Source organism: Oncorhynchus clarkii, chromosome 4 (assembly GCF_045791955.1).
Source record: "Oncorhynchus clarkii lewisi isolate Uvic-CL-2024 chromosome 4, UVic_Ocla_1.0, whole genome shotgun sequence".
Taxonomy (NCBI): Eukaryota; Metazoa; Chordata; class Actinopteri; order Salmoniformes; family Salmonidae; genus Oncorhynchus; species Oncorhynchus clarkii.
In genome coordinates this window covers 79,450,578-79,472,399 of record NC_092150.1, presented here as the reverse complement: position 1 = coordinate 79,472,399, position 21,822 = coordinate 79,450,578, and the positions used below count along the sequence as shown (strand labels likewise).

General features: G+C 42.2%; 1 protein-coding gene, 1 long non-coding RNA gene and 1 pseudogene across 2 annotated transcripts; 1 reads left to right on the top strand and 2 right to left on the bottom strand.

The window, feature by feature from the left end:
* The first annotated feature begins 1,927 nt into the window (after positions 1–1,927).
* Positions 1,928–4,068, top strand: LOC139407334 (glutaredoxin 5 homolog (S. cerevisiae)). The gene is made up of 2 exons (XM_071151038.1): positions 1,928–2,394; positions 2,946–4,068. Exons 1-2 carry the CDS (start codon positions 2,094–2,096, stop codon positions 3,116–3,118), a joined length of 474 nt encoding a protein of 157 aa, XP_071007139.1. The 5' UTR covers positions 1,928–2,093; the 3' UTR covers positions 3,119–4,068.
* A 3,743-nt stretch (positions 4,069–7,811) lies between these two features.
* LOC139408059 (integrator complex subunit 9-like) lies at positions 7,812–18,623 on the bottom strand (annotated as a pseudogene).
* Positions 18,624–18,918: 295 nt separating this feature from the next.
* On the bottom strand, positions 18,919–19,519 carry LOC139407854 (uncharacterized). Its single transcript, XR_011634135.1, has 3 exons — positions 19,362–19,519; positions 19,216–19,278; positions 18,919–19,059 (listed from the first exon to the last, which is right to left on the bottom strand). It is a non-coding gene; the product is annotated as an uncharacterized lncRNA (long non-coding RNA).
* Positions 19,520–21,822: the final 2,303 nt, after the last annotated feature.

The window sequence follows — 21,822 nt, the reverse complement described above, 5'->3', positions numbered from 1 at the left end:
TGAATTGGAGGGGGGCGATGCCAGATTAATAGCAAAGGCGGTAGTTGAGTTTCTTGAGAATTGTAACCTTAAAAAAGAGAATCTTCAGGGTATTGGCACTGATAATGCGTCCGTGATGACTGGGGTACACAACGGGGTGCACAAGATTTTAAAGGAAGAATGTGCATTGCCCAATTTGGTACTCATGCGCTGTGTGTGCCAGTCTTTACAATTGGCTGTCTGTGCAGCATCCAAAGAAACCATCCCTAGGAGTGTTGAGTACTTAATCAGGGAAACCTACAACTAGTTTTTGATTTCCCCAAAACGGCACGAGGCGTACAAAGCAGTGTATGCCACCATTAATTGTGGCCAGAAACCCCTGCAGATCACCAAAGTGTGTGCCACACGTTGGCTATCGATTGAGCCTGTATATTGAGCCAGTGGGAAGAACTGAAACTCCACTTTGAGGTGACCAAGGCCAGTGAGCATTGCTACATGGCAGATGTGCTCCAAGGCCATGTACATGGACAAGTTGCAATGAAGTCATTTGAGAGAGAGCAAACAGATCTGGTCAAGCTTTTGGATCTGGGACACCTCTTAACATCAATTTGCAGCAGAGTAGTCAACCCTATGGCAAAAATTGATGTCCTGAAGGATGCCATTGATGGACATCTCAGACCATCACCATACCTTCAGTACCTTTTAGAGAGCACGGTGTACCAACTCAGTATTGCGCGAGAGGACAAAAAGGTCATTCGGAGACAGTGCATCAACTACATTGTTGCTTTAAGCAAGGAGCTGCAAGCAAGGCACCCAGACAACCTAGAAGCCTTGCGACACATGGCCTTGTTCAGTGTTAAGGAAACGCTAAAGCACAATAAAGGCACCACTGAAATTATTAAAGTAGCTGAGCTACTGGGATACCAGCCCCAAACAATTGATAAAATTGTTTCCCAATGGAGAAACGTCCATTTGTTTAGGTGGGACTCAACTGAAAATACAGTCGAGTTTTGGAGTCAAGTCAATAACTACACGGACTCTTCCAGGTCAAATCCATTTGAAGAACTGTGCAAAGCTGCACTTGCTGCCATCTCCTTGCTACACTCAAATGCGGAGGTTGAACGGCTAATAAATAGTTAATAAATAGAATGTCACTGCACACTCTCAACTCCATACTCCTGGTGCGATATGGACTGAATCTGGCTGGTGATACCTTTTACCAGCATAAACTACCAAGTGAAGTTCTGCAGCAGTTTGGCACCACAGCAGCGTACAGCTTTAAGGCCACTCCATCCTCTTCTGCTGGTTCCAGCTCCGTGCCAATGCAGTTGGACAGTGAATATGAAGAGGATTTCCTTGCCAATCTATGATTCATGACTTTTACAGTACGTATGCAAGGAGTGGACTTTCTGGAACTGGCGGAGACACACAGCTGATGGTGGCAGTGTGCACTGCAGTGTGTGTGAGAACAGTGGCAATATCTGGAGGAAACCATTGAGCAGCTAGCCAGCCAAGCAGCACAACAACCTGGAGAGAGCTGGAGAGTGATGCCTAGCGCATACATCATTATTTGAGTTAAGTTGCTTGTTCAATAAGATAGCATATATACCTTGTTATTAGCCTGTACCTATAATTGTTGATCAGTTAGGTAGCATGTTAACTAACTACCAATACACTGCTTAAAACTTGTTCAGAATGTGTAGGTTTACTAGTTAAAAAGAAAATAAATAAAATGTAATAATATATTAATAATTCAATGTGTTGTGTTTAAAAATAAAAATGTGATCATAGAAAATGTGTTGTTTTATATTACTTTTACAAATAAAAAATATATGATAATAAACAAACAAATCTAAACTAACAAATGTCAAATCATATTTTTCGCCGAGATGGACAGTCAATTTGAGTAACGTTATTGTGTAATCTACGTAACGACGCTATTTTCGTTATTGCGTAATGGCGTCATCACCCAATGACATCACAACGTCATTTAGCAACTTTTAGCAACAAATCGACCTGCCTCTAGCAACTTTCCCTGAAAATTAGTTGGTAACACTGCTCCCGAGTGTGTGAAAGTGTCTCTGTCTGTTTATAACTTCCTTCAAACGAAGACAATGAACAACCTAATTCGGTCGACAGTTCGCTGTCTTCGGTTGAGTTCGTCGGTCTATCCACCGAAGCAAGTTGATGGACAACATGCATCGTTGGTGTCCTCGGCCCGGCTCATGTGTTCTGCGGCCTTACAGAAAGACCTTGGTGATATGGTGAAGAAGGACAAGGTGGTGGTGTTTATAAAAGGGACGCCTGCCCAGCCAATGTGTGGTTTCAGTAATGCCGTGGTTCAGATACTGAGGATGCATGGTGTGAATGAATATGCTGCATATAACGTGTTGGATGACCAGGATCTCAGACAAGGTCAGTACAGCTCGCTACTTTTTACTTCAAAATACTAGCCTACATTTTATCCCGATCGTTTTTAACCTTGTAGTTAGTAACAATAGTTTCATTAAGATGACAGAAATTAACTATATGTGGCTGGCTGTATGTATGTATGGTACATCAACCTGTCCAAAAGTAGTTGTGCTCCTTTTCAAATCTAGCTAACTAGGTTCACAGTATTTTTTTTATCAGTGTTTTGCAGCAAGGACAAAGAGGGTGTGGTTCATTTCAAACATTATACTACTTATGTACTGACATTTATTAGGCTTGTTATAGCAATATGTTACTAGGTAGTCCCCTTAATTTTTTACTGTGGCTGTTGCTATACAATGGGACTAGTAGAGACAACATTGTCTATGAACATAAGGAAATGCTAACTTGCAACACAACAAGTGCGTCAAAGGAATGTCAGTTGGGGAACTGTTATCTTACAGCATCATCATACTGCTGAAATTGGGCCATAATGGAAATGTTGTATGGATATTGTTAATAGTTACACATGTTAACTCTTTCTGTCTCTCTCACAGGAGTGAAGGACTTCTCCAACTGGCCCACGATCCCACAGATATTCTTAAATGGAGAGTTTGTGGGCGGATGTGACATCTTCCTACAGATGCACCAGAATGGAGACTTGGTAGAGGAGCTCCAGAAGCTTGGGATCCGCTCTGCGCTGCTGGATGCTGAGAAAGAATCCAAGTAGACAAACCAGTCGGTCGGTTTCCAGTGTAGAGAAAGCTGGTGGTTGACTTAGCCCCATAACCCCCTAGGCACTTGTGTAGATCTTAGAAGATTTGTTATATGTACGTGAAAGCGCACCTTTTTCAGCCACATACTGAATGTTTTCAGAAGACACTGGCAAGTTGAAGCTACAAGCATGTTGTGCAGGTAGCTTAGTGGCTAAGAGCATTGTAACCCAAAAGGTTGCTTGTTTAAATTCCTGAGCCAACTAGGTGAAAAATCTGTCGATGTGCCCTTGAGCAAGGCCCTTACACCTAATTGCTCCTGAAAGTCGCTCTGGATAAGAGCGTCTGCTAAATGACTAAACTGTTCTGTACATAACCATCTATTTCAGATCTACAAAAGAGCCTGGGGGCTAAGGGTTGGTTTGGGATTGGGCGTATGAAATGTTGCCCCTTCCACAAGTCCTATAAGAAGGTGTGTAAAACAATAGAATCTGCAGAAGACCAAACTGCCCTCAGGTGCCTAGGATATGAGATATCAAACCAGCCAGGGGATCCCTTCAAAACGTACTGCCTGTATACGTTTACTGTTTGACTGCATTATTCCACAAACATGTTCTTGCTAAAGCATTTAGAGCCGCTCAAATGCAACAATCCACATCTTTCCTTTCTTCCGCAATATGATCACTGATCCAGTTTAATTATATAGCGAGAAGTAATGTGATGAAGCTTGCTTTTGTCAAGTCAATAGTCTCATGTGGAGGAAGGGAGAGTACACATTAAAACAATATTCAAACAGGACAGACTTCCTGACAATCAGTACATCAACATTTCCATCTGCTGCATACATACATTTATGTTATCTAATGCTCATGTAGTACACTGTATATTTAAGATATTGTACATTGAAATATTATTACATGTATTTTAGGTGCATGTAAACTCTCAATTAAATATTTTCCCACACAAATGGTCAGTGTTCTGGAAATTCTAGATTGTGAGTATGTTGCACTCTCCTCAGTGTGAGGAAAGTATTTTGTAGTTGACTTGTGTGCATGTGCAGCAGTCTAATGCCCTTGTAACTATTGATGCTAATTTTGTTGGAGCTAGTTGTTGCTTTAGAGGTCATTGTGCCCTGCCTGGAAAATGATCTAGACTTACTTGGCCTATTTTCTCCACCTGCTCTCTCAGGAGGGTTTTCTCATTTGGGCAAAAGTCCATCTTTTCGCCGTGAACTGAAAACATAAGTGGTTGAGTGTGTCAATTTGTTGGTAGGCAAAAAGTGTCTTCCTCGATAGCCACATTTCATTGAGAATACTTGTATCCTACCGTGGAAGAGTTTTGACACTTCCTCTTTGAATCAGCTTTTGTTTTGTCAGAGGAGTCATTTTTATTTCAAATTTACTTAACCAGATAGGCTAGTTGAGAAGTTCTAATTTAAGACTGCGACCTGACCAAGATAAAGCAAAGCAGTGCGACACAAACAACACAGTTACACATGGAATAAACAAAACATACAGTCACACATGGAATAAACAAAACATACAGTCAATAACACAAGGTAAGAAAATAAATAGGCAATTTAGCAATTAAACACTGGAGTGATGTGCAGAAGCTGAATGTAACTGCAAGTAGAGCTACTGGGGTGCAAAGGACCCAAAAAATAACAGGATGGGGATGAGGTAGTTAGATGGGCTATGTGCAGTGATATGACAGCTGGTGCTTAAAGCTAGTGAGGGAGATATGAGTCCAGCTTCAGTGATTTGCAATTCGTTCTGGAAGGAAAGGCGGCCAAAAGAAGTGTCGGCTTTGGGGGTGACCAGTGAAATATACCTGCTGGAGCGTGTGCTACGTGTGGGTGCTGCTATGGTGACCAGTGAGCTAAGGCGGGGCTTTACCTAGCAAATACTTATATATGATCTGGAGCCAGTGGGTTTGGTGACGAATATGAAGTGAGGGCCAGCCAACGAGAGCATACAGGTCGCAGTGATGGGTAGTATATAGGGCTTTGGTGACAAAACGGATGGCACTGTGATAGACTGCATTCAATTTGCTGAGTAGACTGCTGGAGGCTATTTTGTAAATAACATCGCCAAAGTCAAGGATCGGTTGGATAGTCAGTTTTTTTTACGAGGGTGTGTTTGGCAGCATGAGTGAAGGAAGCTTTGTTGCGAAATAGGAAGCCAATTCTAGATTTAATTTTGGATTGGAGATGCTTAATGTGAGTCTGGAAGAATAGTTTACAGTCTAATCAGACACCTAGGTGTTTGTAAATGTCCACATATTTTAAGTCAGAACCGTCCAGAGTAGTGATGCTAGATGGGCGGGCAGGTGCTGGTAGCGATCGGTTGAAGAGCATGCATTTAGTTTTACTTGCATTTTAGAGCAGTTGGAGGCCACAGAAGGAGAGTTGTATAGCATTTGAAGCGTGTCTGGAGGTTAGTTAACACAGTATCCAAAGAAGGGCCAGAAGTATACAGAATGGTATCGTCTGCGTAGAGGTGGATCAGAGAATCACCAGCAGCAAGAGCAACATCATTGATGTATACAGAGAAAAGAGTCAGTCCGAGAATTGAACCCTGTGGCACCCCCATAGAAACTGCCAGAGGTCCGGACAACAGGCCCTCTGATTTGACACACTGAACTCTGTCTGTGAAGTAGTTGGTGAACCAGGCGAGGCAGTCATTTAAGAAACCAAGGATGTTGAGTCTCCTGAAAATAATGTGGTGATTGACAGAGTCGAAAGCCTTGGCCAGGTCGATGAATACAGCTGCACAGTATTGTCTCTTTTCAATGGAGGTTATGATATCGTTTAGGACCTTGAGCGTTGCTGAGGTGCACCCATGACCTGCTCGGAAACCAGATTGCTTAGCGGAGAAGGAACGGTGGGATTCGAAATGGTCGGTGATCTGTTTGATAACTTGGCTTTCAAAGACCTTAGAAAGGCAGGGTAGGATAGATATAGGTCTGTAGCAGTTTGGGTCTAGTGTGTCTCCCCCTTTGAAGAGGGTGATGACCGTGGCAGCTTTCCAATCTTTGGGGAACACAGACAATACGAAAGAGAGGTTGAACAAGCTAGTAATAGGGGTTGCAATAATTTCAGCTGATCATTTTAGTAAGAGTGTCCAGATTGTCTAGTCCTGCTGATTTGTAGGGGTCCAGATTTTGCAGCTCTTTCAGAACATCAGCTATCTGGATTTGGGTGAAGGAGAAATGGGGAGGCTTGGGCAAGTTGCTGTAGAGGGTGCAGGGCTGTTGACCAGGGTAGGGGTGGCCAGGTGGAAAGCATGGCCAGCTGTAGGAAAATGCTTATTGAAATTCTCAATTATCGTGGATTTATTGGTGGTGGCAGTGTTTCCTTGCCTCAGTGCAGTGGGCAGCTGCGAGGAGGTGCTCTTATGCTCCATGGACTTTAGTGTCCCAGAACATTTGGGAGTTTGTGCTGCAGGATGCACATTTCTGTTTGAAAAAGCTAGCCTTTGCTTACTGCCTGTGTGTATTGGTTCCTAACTTCCCTGAAAAGTTGCATATCGCGGGGGCTGTTTGATTCTAATGCAGAATGCCACAGGATGTTTTTGTGCTGGTCAAGGGCAATCAAGTCTGGCGTGAACCACAGGCTATATCTGTTCCTGGTTCAAAATTTTACTGAAGGAATGTGGCGTTGGTCAGCTTTAAGTCCCTTGGCTTGCACATCACTGACAATCTGAAATTGTCCATTCACACAGACAGTGGTGAAGAAACAACTCCCCTTCAACCTCAGGATGAATAATTTCAAATGGGCCCTTAAGACCCTCACAAATTACAGATGCACCATAGAGAGCTTCCTGTCAGGCTGCATCACCACTTGGTACGGCAATTTCACCGTCCGCAACCGCAGGGCACTCCAGAGGGTGGTGCGGTCAGCTCAACGCATCACTGGGGGCACACTGCCTACCCTCCAGGACCCGGGGTCACAGTAAGGCCAAGGATCTGTCGCCCGAGCCACAGCCTGTTCACCCTGCTACCATCTAGAACATGGAGACGATACAGGGGCATCCAAGCTGGTGTGTATGACCAATAAAATGTGATTATAGAGCGTTTAAGCTATAACAATTGTTGTGAAATTAAGATTGAATTGTTACTGTAAATTGTGGAAATAATGCATAATGTAGAAGATTAAGATGTCCTGAAGTATTTGTAACACCTTGGCATTGAAGTGATGTATTTTGACTAAATGGAGCCTAGTCTCTAGCAATGTACTATGGGAGCATGACCGAGCTGGTTTTCATGGCCTCCAAGTGGCAGTATTCAGGAACTGCAATGATCAATAATAATGGAATCTCCCCAAGTGACTTCTGTAAACAATCGCCTTCTCACCTTTTGTTGATTTTCCCTGAGAGGCTTGAACAGGCTGGTGGGAGGAGCTATAGGACAGGGTCATTATAATGGCTGGAATGTAATCATTGGACTTGTACCAAACGCATGGAAACATTTGACTCTGTTGCATTAGATTCCAGTCAAGACAATGAGCCTGTCCTACAACTACCAGCCTCCTCTGGACTAGAATGAACAGTGTACATTTTCTACTGAATACAGGACTCTTCAGAAAGGATTTGAATATTGGGAATGGACATTTTCTTCTCTCAAATTGATAAGTGACTCACTTCTTTCCTAAATGTAGTTTATTACAAAATACTATTTTACACATTGCTATTACAAAAAGCACTATCTACATACAAGAAAACAAAAATGATATCACTAGCTGTACAAATGAGAGGAGACAAGTAGAGAAAGCCACTTCCAACAATTGGGAAAGTGAGTGTTTGAGATTGGTAAATCAGCTAACTGAACTGTGGTCAATCATAATAAGTCGTCATTCAGGATGCGAGCCAGATTTGTAGAACAGTCATTCTGTAGTCGCTGACTAATGTAGTCAATCTCAAACACGCACATGGAGGAATGGAAACGGTGGCGTTGACGTCAGAGTTAGGGGGTTAAGGTGCATAAGGAAGTGCAGCACCAGATCCCTGAGAGCGGTGCAGAGCGGCTCGTTGTTGTTACACACGATGTGAGTCCCGTCCTCCTCCAGCTGGATCAGAGTGTCCTCAGTCTGCAGGTGCAGAATGTGGCTCTCCGCAGTCTTCTCCACCTTTACTTCTGTGATGCCGTGCTGGCAGGGAACAGGACACATTGATGCTAAATCCCAAAATAATTAACCGTAAGCCTAACTACATGTTTGCATATATGAAGAAACTGAATTGTAAGGCCGAATCTCTCCTAAGCCAATTGGAAGCTTGGAAGGAGAGCTATCACCATATTGTTGACATCAACACCATCTCTTCAGAAATGCTGACGCCAATCAGTGTCCAGTGCTTTGAAGGTGTCACTCTCACCTTATGTAACATGGTTGGGAGGTTTCCAGGGGGTACAGCTCTACTGAGCAGGGGTTTGGGTGCCAGCACCTCTGGGGGCTCCTCCACTACACGCTTCCTCTTTTTACTGGGGGGCAGCAGAGGGGGCTTCGGAACCAGCTGGTATCACACAGACAAGATAGTTAGTGGTGTGTGTGTCTGACATTTCCTTATTCAACACTGCATACTCTCACACACTGACCTGTAGCATATGCTTGTTATCCTTGGACTGCAGAACTGCGGACACGGTTGCCTAGGAGATGCCAGGTTTGATCTCAGATGGCACTAGGGATTTGGCCAGCTGCAGAGGGACGACAGATAGGGGTTAGAGACTGTTTGGACAAATCCTAAACGACAACTCAATTCCCCATATAGTCCATACTACGTTTGGCCAAAAGGGGTTAATGTATTGCTAGCCTCAATTTCCAGGCTTCCTCAAAACAGCAGAGTGATGAACGAAACTTGGGAGAATGGTAATGCCAGTCTAGTGTGTTGCAACAGGCCCTACCTCTGGCAGTAGCTGGATGCGTTCCCAGCGGCGTCTGAAGGGCAGGCCCAGCACAGAGCAGCGGCGATAGGGCATGGGAGGGGGCTGCAGCTCCAGCATCAGGTCAGAGCAGTGGGACTGGGTTGGGGGGGGCTGGGTGTACTGCTCTGGATACACCACATGGAGAGGCTGTGAGGAGAGGTTATGGGCAAAAAAGTCAAATAAGAGTCCAAGATGAAAAAAGGAAGAACGAGGGGAGAAGTGCCTTTAGAAAGTATTCACACCCATGTTGTGTTACAAAGTGAGATTAAAATGGATGTCATTTTTTTGTCAACGATCTACACAAAATACTCTGTCAAAGTGGAAGAAAAATTCAAACCTTTTTTTATTAATGGAAAACAAAACACCAATATATCTTGATTAGATAAGTATTCAACACCCTGAGTAAATAGGTTAAAATCACTTTTGGTAGCGATTACAGCTGTGAGTCTTTCTGGTTAAGTCTTAGAGTTTTGCCCATTATTCCTTTGAAAATTCTGTCAAGTTGGTTGTTGATGTACTTTTTTTCCCCTATTGCTAGACAGCCATTTCCAAGTCTTGCCATAGATTTTCAAGCCGATTTATGTCAAAACTGTAACTAGGCAACTCAGGAACATTCAATGTCATCTTGGTAAGCAACTCCAGTGTATATTTGGCCTTGCTTTTTAGGTGATTTCTTTATGTAGTGTTGCGGTGTCTCGCGGTGTCTCCCAGCTCCTGTCCCTGCAGGAGGCCTTTTGGTAGGCCGTCATTGTAAATAAGAATTTCTTCTTAACTGACTTGCCTAATTAAATAATGGTTAAATACAATTTAATAAAAATATTGTCCTGCTGAATGGTGGATTGTCTCCCAGTGTCTGTTGGAAAGCAAACTGAATCATGTTTTCCTCTATTCCTTTTTTTTTTTTTACTCCCTAGTCCTTGCAGACAACAAGCATACCCATAACATGATGCAGCCACCACCCTGCTTGAAAATATGGAGTGGTACTCAGTGATGAGTTGTATTTGCGTCAAACATAATGCTTTGTACTCGGGACAAAAAGTTAATTTCTTCGCCACATTTCTTGCAGTATTACTTTAATGCCTTATTGCAAAAAGGATGCATGTTTTGGAATATTTTTATTCTGTACAGGTTTCCTTCTTTTCACTCCGTTTAGGTTAGTATTGTGGAGTAACTACAAGGTTGTTGATCTATCCTCAGTTCTCCTATCAAAGCCATTAACCTGTTTTAAATCACCATTAGTTTCATGGTGAAATTCCTGAGCGTTTTGCTTCCTCTCTGTCAACTAGGAAGGACGAGTTAGGAAGGACACCTGTATGTCTGAAGTGACCAAAGTGTATGTGATAACTTCACCATGCTCAAAGGGATATTCAATGTCTGCTTTTTAAATTTGTTTTACCCATTTACTAAAAGGTACCCTTCTTTACGAAGCATTGGAAAACCTCCCTGGTCTTTGTCGTTGAATATATGCTTGAAATTCACTGCTGGATTAAGGGACCTTACAGATAATTGTATGCGTGGGGTACAGAGATGGGTTATTTTAAACACCATTATTGCACACAGAGTTAGTCCATGCAACTTATTATCTGACTTGTTCAGCAAATGTTTACTCCTGAAGTTATTTATGCTTGCCAAAACAAATGGGTTGAATACTTATTAGCTCAAGACATTTCAGCTTTTCAATTTTTATACATTTGTTATGGCAAGCCTAAAACATAATTCCACTTTGGCATTACAGGGTATTGTGTGTAGATCAGTGACACAATCTAAATGTAATCTATTTGAAATTCAGGCTGTAACACAACAAAATGTGGAACATGTCAGGGGGTGTGAAAACTTTCTGAAGGAACTGTACATGTATAATAGCAGTGCCTTCCTTATAAAAGTTCCAGGTGTGTATTGAGTACCTGGACCTCCGTGAGCAGCTTGGAGACCTGGTGGAAGTTGAGGCGAGTATCGATGGGACAGTACACACACTTCATGGCCAGTGGCTGGTACGGGGCTACCGCATCCAGGTAGGATGCATCCAGGAAGTCTGGTTCTGTGGGAGTAAGATAGAACCATTTAAAAAAAAACATTCATAGTTCAGTAGACCACATATTTGGAACCATGGGATCTAACCTTCTGTTTTATATCGTCTAATGGTATTCGAACAATGGAACAAAGTTTTAATGACAGGTCAAGTCTCTTGTGACAGACCAGCTAGCGCAGGATTTGGTTTTGGGTTCTGGGATTAGGGACAGGCTACCATGGTTGGTAAACTTGCCATGTTCTGGTACAGTTGTGCTCACCAGTGAAGATGATAGTGTTGAGGCTGGATTTGTCCCACAGTTCCATAAAGTGCACCACGTCCCCGAAGCGAAGAGACAGGTGCCTGTTGAACACCACACACGGCTGCCGGACCTCACTACTGAAGTCGCCATGGATACTAGGGTAGTGCTTCAACTTGTTGGTCTGGATCAACTGAGAGATACATAGACAGAAAGACAGACAAGTGTCTGAAATAGGCCAACATACAACTATAGCTAAATTATCAAATGAACAGTGTCCAAAAATCTGATAGATTGAGTAAATTAAAGATAAAACTGTAAAATATGGTGCAATGTAATTTCAATTGGCACCAACTCGCTTTAAAACAAATCAATTTAAAGACCAGCAGCCTTACCTCAGAGTGAGGGAAAGGAGGTTCTGGAAGGTAAACCTTAGACTGCTTATAAAGCCTTCCAGAAGATAAGAAAAAGGGGAAAAGACTGGGTGTCACATCTCCACAGGCAGGTCTGCTACCAACAGTAAGTTTTAATTTAACCCATTTATGCACAGAGCCCACTGTAAATATTGGTACACCGAAGTCTTCTTTTGGCTCTATACTCCAAAAGTTTGAATTTGAAACGATGACTATGAGGTTAAAATGCAGCCTGTGAGCTTTCATTTGAGGGTATTTTTATACATATCAGGTGAGTCGTGTAGACATTACAGCACTTTATGTACATAGTCCACCCATTTCAGGGGACCAAAAGTTTTGGGACAAATTAACTTATGTCTGTTGAAGTAGTAAAACATATTTGTTCCCCGTTTCTAATGGTAAATAAATGTCATTTTGGAGTCTCTTATTGTAAATAAGAATAGAATATGCTGCAGATGTGCATGTAGGTTGTGTGTGTGAGAGTATGCAGTGATAAGTAAATTGTCCGGAAAGGAAACGTCAACTATCAAATCAAATTTTATATATGTCACATACACATGGTTAGCAGATGTCTCGTCATTGTTGGTAATCAAGCCTACCACTGTAGTGTCGTCTGCAAACTTGATGATTGAGTTGGAGGCGTGCGTGGCCATGCAGTCATGGGTGAACAGGGAGTACAGGAGAGGGCTGAGAACGCAACCTTGTGGGGCCCCGGGTGGAGATGTTGTTTCCCACCCTCACCACCTGGGGGCGGCCCGTCAGGAAGTCCAGGACCCAGTTGCACAGGGTGGGGTCGAGACCCAGGGTCTCGAGCTTAGTAACACGTTTCGAGGGTACTATGGTGTTAAACGCTGAGCTATAGTCGATGAACAGCATTCTTACATAGATATTCCTCTTGTCCAGATGGGTTAGGGCAGTGTGGAGTGTGATTGCGATTGCGTCATCTGTGGACCTATTGGGGCGGTAAGCAAATTGGAGTGGGTCTAGGGTGACAGGTAGGGTGGAGGTGATATGGTCCTTGACTAGTCTCTCAAAGCACTTCATGATGACGGAAGTGAGTGCTACGGGGCGATAGTCATTTAGCTCAGTTACCTTTGCTTTCTTGGGAACAGGAACAATGGTGGCCCTCTTGAAGCATGTGGGAACAGCAGAGTGGGATAAGGATCGATTGAATATGTCCGTAAACACTCCAGCCAGCTGGTCTGCGCATGCTCTGAGGACGTGGCTGGGGATGCCGTCTGGGCCTGCAGCCTTGCGAGGGTTAACAAGTTTAAATGTTTTACTCACATTGGCTGCAGTGAAGGAGAGCCCGCAGGTTTTGGTAGCGGGCCGTGTCGGTGGCACTGTATTGTCCTCAAAGCGAGCAAAGAAGTTTAGTTTGTCTGGGAACAAGACATCGTGGTCTGCATTAGGTTATATCCCCTCCAAAAATGCTAACCTTCCCAGTTATTGTAATGGTGAGTGGTTAGCATATCTAAGGGATATGATATTTTTGCGTCCAACTTTCTCACTCATAATTATCCACGATTCATTCAGAATTATCAGTAATCATGGTAGCATCCACATTAATGTAGAAGTGTTTAGAAACATTCTATTTACAATAAAAGTTACTCCAAAATGATACATTAATTTCATTACCAGCTTGATGTAGTCATTAAATGACATTAAATGATATGGGACCAAATACTAAACTTTTTACTACTTTAATACACACAAATTAATTTGTCCCAATCATTTTGGCCCCATAAATTGAGAGGGGGGAGGCCGATGTACAAAAACTGCTGATATTTCTAAACGGTTCAAATTAAAGTAGACAGTCTGCACTTTAACGTCATAGTCATTATTTGATTTGAACTTTTGGAGTACAAAATAAAAAAAATACTGTCTCAATAATTATGGAGGACACTGAAGGTTAGTCTCATTAACACTGTAGGTTAGTCTCATTAACACTGCAGGTTAGTCTCATTAACACTGTAGGTTAGTCTCATTAACACTGTAGGTTAGTCTCATTAACACTGTAGGTTAGTCTCATTAACACTGTAGGTTAGTCTCATTAACACTGTAGGTTAGTCTCATTAACACTGAAGGTTAGTCTCATTAACACTGTAGGTTAGTCTCATTAACACTGTAGGTTAGTCTCATTAACACTGTAGGTTAGTCTCATTAACACTGTAGGTTAGTCTCATTAACACTGTAGGTTAGTCTCATTAACACTGTAGGTTAGTCTCATTAACACTGAAGGTTAGTCTCATTAACACTGTAGGTTAGTCTCATTAACACTGTAGGTTAGTCTCATTAACACTGTAGGTTAGTCTCATTAACACTGTAGGTTAGTCTCATTAACACTGAAGGTTAGTCTCATTAACACTGTAGGTTAGTCTCATTAACACTGTAGGTTAGTCTCATTAACACTGTAGGTTAGTCTCATTAACACTGTAGGTTAGTCTCATTAACACTGTAGGTTAGTCTCATTAACACTGTAGGTTAGTCTCATTAACACTGTAGGTTAGTCTCATTAACACTGTAGGTTAGTCTCATTAACACTGTAGGTTAGTCTCATTAACACTGAAGGTTAGTCTCATTAACACTGAAGGTTAGTCTCATTAACACTGAAGGTTAGTCTCATTAACACTGTAGGTTAGTCTCATTAACACTGTAGGTTAGTCTCATTAACACTGAAGGTTAGTCTCATTAACACTGTAGGTTAGTCTCATTAACACTGTAGGTTAGTCTCATTAACACTGTAGGTTAGTCTCATTAACACTGTAGGTTAGTCTCATTAACACTGTAGGTCAGTCTCATTAACACTGTAGGTTAGTCTCATTAACACTGTAGGTTAGTCTCATTAACACTGTAGGTTAGTCTCATTAACACTGAAGGTTAGTCTCATTAACACTGTAGGTTAGTCTCATTAACACTGTAGGTTAGTCTCATTAACACTGTAGGTTAGTCTCAGTAACACTGAAGGTTAGTCTCATTAACACTGTAGGTTAGTCTCATTAACACTGTAGGTTAGTCTCATTAACACTGTAGGTTAGTCTCATTAACACTGTAGGTTAGTCTCATTAACACTGAAGGTTAGTCTCATTAACACTGTAGGTTAGTCTCATTAACACTGTAGGTTAGTCTCATTAACACTGAAGGTTAGTCTCATTAACACTGTAGGTTAGTCTCATTAACCCCGTTTTCACACAGTTTTTATGAGTAAAGTCATTCCATATATAAAAAAAAAATCACGACAGCTGTGATGGAAACGGTACAATTCGGTACAATTTTATAAAAGCCGACAGATAATTTGTTCATTTGAAATGGTGGGATCTTTTTGTGTCAGTATAACGTATGCATCCTGTAGCTCGAACTCCAAAAAGTTCTGGGACACTAAAGTCCATGGAGAACAAGAGCACCTCCTCCCAGCTGCCCACTGCACTGAGGCTAGGTAACACAGTCACCACCGATAAATCCATGATTATCGAAAACTTCAACAAGCATTTCTCAACGGCTGGCCATGCCTTCCTCCTGGCTACTCCAACCTCGGCCAACAGCTCCGCCCCCCCCGCAGCTACTCGCCCAAGCCTCTCCAGGTTCTCCTTTATCCAAATCCAGATAGCAGATGTTCTGAAAGAGCTGCAAAACCTGGACCCGTACAAATCAGCTGGGCTTGACAATCTGGACCCTCTATTTCTGAAACTATCCGCCGCCATTGTCGCAACCCCTATTACCAGCCTGTTCAACCTCTCTTTCATATCGTCTGAGATCCCCAAGGATTGGAAAGCTGCCGCAGTCCTCCCCCTCTTCAAAGGGGGAGACACCCTGGACCCAAACTGTTACAGACCTATATCCATCCTGCTCTGCCTATCTAAGGTCTTCGAAAGCCAAGTCAACAAACAGGTCACGGACCATCTCGAATCCCACTGTACCTTCTCCGCTGTGCAATCTGGTTTCCGAGCCGGTCACGGGTGCACCTCAGCCACGCTCAAGGTACTAAACGATATCATAACCGCCATCGATAAAAGTCAGTACTGTGCAGCCGTCTTCATCGACCTTGCCAAGGCTTTCGACTCTGTCAATCACCATATTCTTATCGGCAGACTCAGTAGCCTCGGTTTTTCTGATGACTGCCTTGCCTGGTTCACCAACTCCTTTCTATTCCGCAACAAAGCCTCCTTCACTCACGCCGCCAAACTTACCCTAGTAAAACTGACTATCCTACCGATCCTCGACTTCGGCGATGTCATCTACAAAATAGCTTCCAATACTCTACTCAGCAAACTGGGTGCAGTTTATCACAGTGCCATCCGTTTTGTTACTAAAGCACCTTATACCACCCACCACTGCGACCTGTATGCTCTAGTCGGCTGGCCGTCGCCAGACCCACTGGCTCCAGGTCATCTACAAGTCCATGCTAGGTAAAGCTCCGCCTTATCTCAGTTCACTGCTCACGATGGCAACACCCACCCGTAGCACGCGCTCCAGCAGGTGTATCTCACTGATCATCCCTAAAGCCAACACCTCATTTGGCCGCCTTTCGTTACAGTTCTCTGCTGCCTGTGACTGGAACGAATTGCAAAAATCGCTGAAGTTGGAGACCTTTATCTCCCTCACCAACTTCAAACATCTGCTATCTGAGCAGCTAAACGATTGCTGCAGCTGTACATAGTCTATCAGTAAATAGCCCACCCAATTTTACCTACCTCAACCCCATACTGTTTATTTACTTTTCGGCTCTTTGGCACACCAATATCTACCTGTACATGACCATCTGATCATTTATCACTCCAGTGTTAATCTGCAAAATGTTTATTATTCGCCTACCTCCTCATGCCTTTTGCACACAATGTATATAGACTCTTTTTTCCTACTGTGTTATTGACTTGTTAATTGTTTACTCCGTGTGTAACTCTGTGTTGTCTGTTCACACTGCTATGCTTTATCTTGGCCAGGTCGCAGTTGTAAATGAGAACTTGTTCTCAACTAGCCTACCTGGTTAAATAAAGGTGAAATAAAAAATAAAATAAAATAAAATATGAGAAATGGCGGTGGAAATTATTATATCAAATATTGATTTATTGAACTATCATATCGACGTAAACTTTGAGTCAGGCGATGATGTGGTGTGTGGTCCTCCCACTAGGACTCGGGAAACCATGCAGTTTATTAAGATACAGATTAAATAAGTTATGATGAACTTCACAGGGTGGTGAAGTGTACGGTGATCTTGATGCTCCTTTCCAATAAATATTGAGGGTCTGATTCTTGTGACATGATGATCGATGCTTGACTGCTGTTTCACAAATAAAAATATTCTGTCTCTTCTCCATAATGTCATCATGTAGACTAGCCTACCTGCACTGTATCTGCCAGCTGTTGGCTAGAGAACACATATCAAGACCAGAGTAAGGCACATTTGCTATTTAATGCAACAGTTTGTGACAAAAACTATTGGTAGTTTACTTTTATTCAGTACATGAAAACTTCAGCTAAAAAGTACATTTTGTGTGCACTATGTCATCATGCACTGATTTTTATCTGGCAACAAGTCTGTTTGGTGGAAACGCTACTGGTGGGGAAATGAGCATTTTTTCTTTATGTGGATTTTTTAATATTCGCATGAAAATCTGTCACCAAGTGGATCGAAACCAAGCTAGTGAGATTTAAAAAAATCTATTTTACAAGAGACCTGTGAGATAGTAGTAGTCAAATCTACAGATGGCTCAAAAATCACAGGTCATAGAAATAGAATCGTAGAATCATTTTAATTCTATGGCTCTGGAACTCACCACTGCGAAAATCTGTGAGAACTCTAGAGAGCTGTTGGCCACAGGCGAGATAAAGTAGAAGGGGGTGGAGCCCAGGTTGGCGTTCTCTATGAACTGGTAAAGACACTCAAAGAGATCATAGATCAGCCCTGAGAAATAGCAAGGCACCAGCACGTTGCCCCCTGCACGGATCGTCATGGCTACAAGCACAACAGACTGTTTGGTCAGACACAACGCCATATGTCAACCTGTAATTAGTTTAATGTGTACCTATCTAAAGACATTCAATTTCATTACATTTCAAACCTGTTTCTAAACGTTTTTAGTCTCCACTTCTATCTTACATATGAATTCAATTTTGAATGCACTGTGTTTTTATGGGTACTATGCAAGATTCCAAAGATTAGGTAATTGTACTGTTGATGGCGCTATGAACATATAGCCAATGACTATAGGAGTTGGCGAGACAGCACAGACAGACTTGGGACCAGGACACAACATACCTAGGTTACTGCAGAAGTCCCCTAGCATGCCATCTGGGTTGGCGGTTGGCATCTGTGTGAGGCCAGTCAGAATAAGAACATCATAGCGCTCTGATCCATGGGCTGTGGATGTTTGGTGAGGAGGGAGGAGCCAGAGACATAGGAAACCTTCTCATAATGTGATTGGATGATCCAGTTAGAGCAACCCAATGAGTAGCCAGAGCTCAGTGGTGTGACCTGCACGGCACCAAACAGCTCCTGGAGAGAGAAATGATAGAAGACACACGTTAGCTTTAGTTATTAGGTGAATTAATGCGTATGTGTGTTTGAATTATAGTGCACAAGACAGACTTCTTACTACTTTCTGCGAGTAGCCCACGAGTTGCACCTTGCTGAGAGCAGAGTTGACATCCTGAATACTGTAGCATCTCTTCCAAGTCGACACTTCTACAGCATCCTTCAGCGGGCTGGGAAGCAGCCTAAAAATAAATTGTCTCAATGTTTTTTTTCTCATGAAAATAGTGTGCTCTCTGTTTGTGAATTACAAGTATAACATCAGCTGACAAATCCTAAACTAATTTGTGCAGGGCATTGGTCTGGCAGGTCACCTTTGGATTTCCTTATTCTTCCAGCAGGTGGCAGACTGGGCCTTGGGAACTCTCTCCATGAAGTTCACCAGCTCCTCCATCAGAAGATTAAGGGCAGATAGGTAGAATCAGCCGGATGCTATCCAGAACAGTTTTTAGGCTTATTCAATCCCTTCTAAGATCCCCTTGTCATTTTTTCTGGAATGTTGACATTCTAATGGTTTTAGAATGTGAATTGCTAGAATCACATTATTGAATCATTACATTTTCCTGCAATGATACTAATCAAAGTGATTCTGTTTTTAAAATGTCAATTGCATTTTTCTGGAATGTTGCCAATTCTGGTGATTCTAGAATGTCGCAGATGATTCTAGTCACATCAAGTCACCCTCTCTACCTACCGATCTGCAGCATTGGCTCTGTGGCATACACGGTCCCAGTGAAGCCTGTGTGCTCTGTGATGTAAGGCAGGGCCATCATGCAGTGGTAGTTGGAGATCAGGATGATGTCTATGGTGGGCAGGTCCAGCAGCTCTTTCTGAGTGAGGAGGATGGAGGAGGATGGACAAGGATGCGAAAAGCAAGACCAATATATCACCACATTATCAGACGATGTTACCCATAGTGGCTTCTAGTGCCCAGGTTAATTTAATGCACAGGTTGATGGTTGGAATTATATCCAGGTATACATTACCTCAGGGAGACAGAACTCTGGCTGTGAGTCCACAAAGACGCGCCCTGCACACTACTTCAGCTCCTGAAGGTAGACGTGTGCAGGAATGTTGGTAAACTCAATTCATGAATAAATCCACAATAGACAAACAAAATGTGACCTCATACCTTCTCAAGGTTAATCATGCTGTCTTTAAACACCCATCCTGGGAGCTTGGAAAGCCTTGGGCTGGAAAATATACAGGGTACCCTCATCATCATGGCATGGCACTTGTTGGGGCCAATATGTCTATTCACAGTAAATGTCTTTGCAACGTTAACCTGACCTGACAGACAGTACTGAATGGAAGAGATGCTACACATGTCATCTCTCAACAGGCATGAAAACAAGTTAGCTAAAACAACAATAGCAACTTGCATAGCAAATGCAACAGAATAAAACGCTGCGATACTGTCTTGTCAATGATTGGTTGCTGATTTGTCAGTGTTCAAAAACTTGCAAATGTATGATAGCTAGCTAGCGTGGCAGCCATGGCTAACAACAAACGATTAAAAAACTACTGTAACGTTAGTTGGCTAGCCTAGCCAAGTAACGTTTACCATATCAACTACATTACTTAGCATACCAAAAAATAGCGTATCAGTTATGGGGTAAATTCTCGCCTCTCCGTGTTAAATCAACTCAACAATTTCATATTTATCTCAAGTTCATCTTCAGCATGTCAGCATTGTGGACACAAACGCCGAGTTGACCACGGAGTTTCTAAACTCAGAGGCACAACATCGCGAGACTTCTGGGACAACTTGCAAAACAAGCTAAGCAGACCAGACCGGGGTTTGGGGTTTTAGAAGTCAACGAGAGAAGTGAACAATTCTTACTTGGTTGTTAAGTTTCTCGAAATCTATAGGTACAATCTAGATTCTAACCAAGTTATTAAGTAGATCAACATGTTATTACTCCAATCTCGTGAAAAAGACAAACTGACATGTTTTCATTTTAGTAAAAAACAACTTTATTTCGAAGGAGTCCCTTTGATTTGAAGGTCTGTACATGCAAAGTTCGGCGTGAGACGACCGTTAGACTCGAATGTTTCTGCATATCTTCTTACTGTACTGTCTTTAGTCTTACTTCTGGACTACCCACATATAGTGAGTGATAGAGGCCTCTAGTGGCCAAAAGGCTGTTATAAACTGGGTGGTTAGAGCCCTGAATGCTGATTGACTGACAGCCGTGGTATATCAGACCGTATACCATGGGTATGACAAAACAATGCTTTTTACTGCTCTAATTACTTGGTAACTGGTTTATAATAGCAATAAGGCACCTCTGGGGTTTGTGATATATTGCCAATATACCACATCTAAGGGCTGTATCCAGGCACTCCGCATGGTGTTGTACGTACGAACAGCCCTTAGCTGTGGTATATTGGCTATAGACCACACCCCCTCGTGCCTCATTGCTTAATTTTACCATGTTCAGCACAATTGAGGGCTTCCACCATTTAAAGTAGTCAAAGTAGTCAACTGGGTGGGGATTAGCCTCAATGACGCTGCCCATGCTGTCACAGACGGCGGCAGGGTAGCCTAGTGGTAAGAGCGTTGGATTAGTAACCGGAAGGTTGCAAGTTCAAACCCCTGAGCTGTCGTTCTGCCCCTGAACAGGCAGTTAACCCACTGTTCCTAGGCTGTCATTGAAAATAAGAATTTGTTCTTAACTGACTTGCCTAGTTAAATAAAGGTAAATAAATAACAGACATTATAATGGCACAGATATAAAGATGAGTTCTCTAACTCAGTGTTTCCCATCCCCAGTCCTCCAGTACCCCCAATAGTAGGCATTGTTGTTGTTGCCCTGGACACCTCATTGAGGGATTGTTGACAAGTTGAATCAGGTGTGCTTGTCCAGTGTTACAATAAAATTGTGTACTGTTGGGGGTACTCAAGGAGCAGGGTTGGGAAATAGGATTACCACTTTGTTGAAAACTTAATGACATCAATTGTTGCATTTACAGCTCCCTTACGGTCGTGGAGTACCAAATAAATGACATCAATTGTTGCATTTACAGCCCCCTACAAGTGTTCTTGCATGTCAAACGTAAATGCATGAATTTAATTATTAGCCAGAAAAACGTTATGTTGTGTAAGGAATATGACATTTTAATGAAAGCTATTCCCAATGTAATCCTTACTTTACTGAAGGATTGGTCAAGCTTTTCATTACATGCACTAATATATATACAGTGATAGTGTAGAAATGTTTTAGATAGATGTGAAAATATGTATCAGTGATAAGGTGGGTAAACCTGTAAGCATTGCCAAATTTGATACATTTTTTATTTTACATACACACACAGTGACAGCCAATCATTTGTTAATTTATTAATTGATCTAATTGATTTAGAATATTAGGTAACATCCTTGAAAGGTATACATAGCAAATGATCAAAAAAGTATCTACAGTATTTGTCAAAATCGAACTTGTCTAATTGTGTAATGTATACTTTTTCAGTGTCTCTCTGGTTTTATTTATTTACTTTTCTGTAATATTTTGTTATTTGTGATATTTGCATATTGATCTGTACAATGTTTGTGTCATGCAATAAATATGCAAATAATTACAAAGCGATTG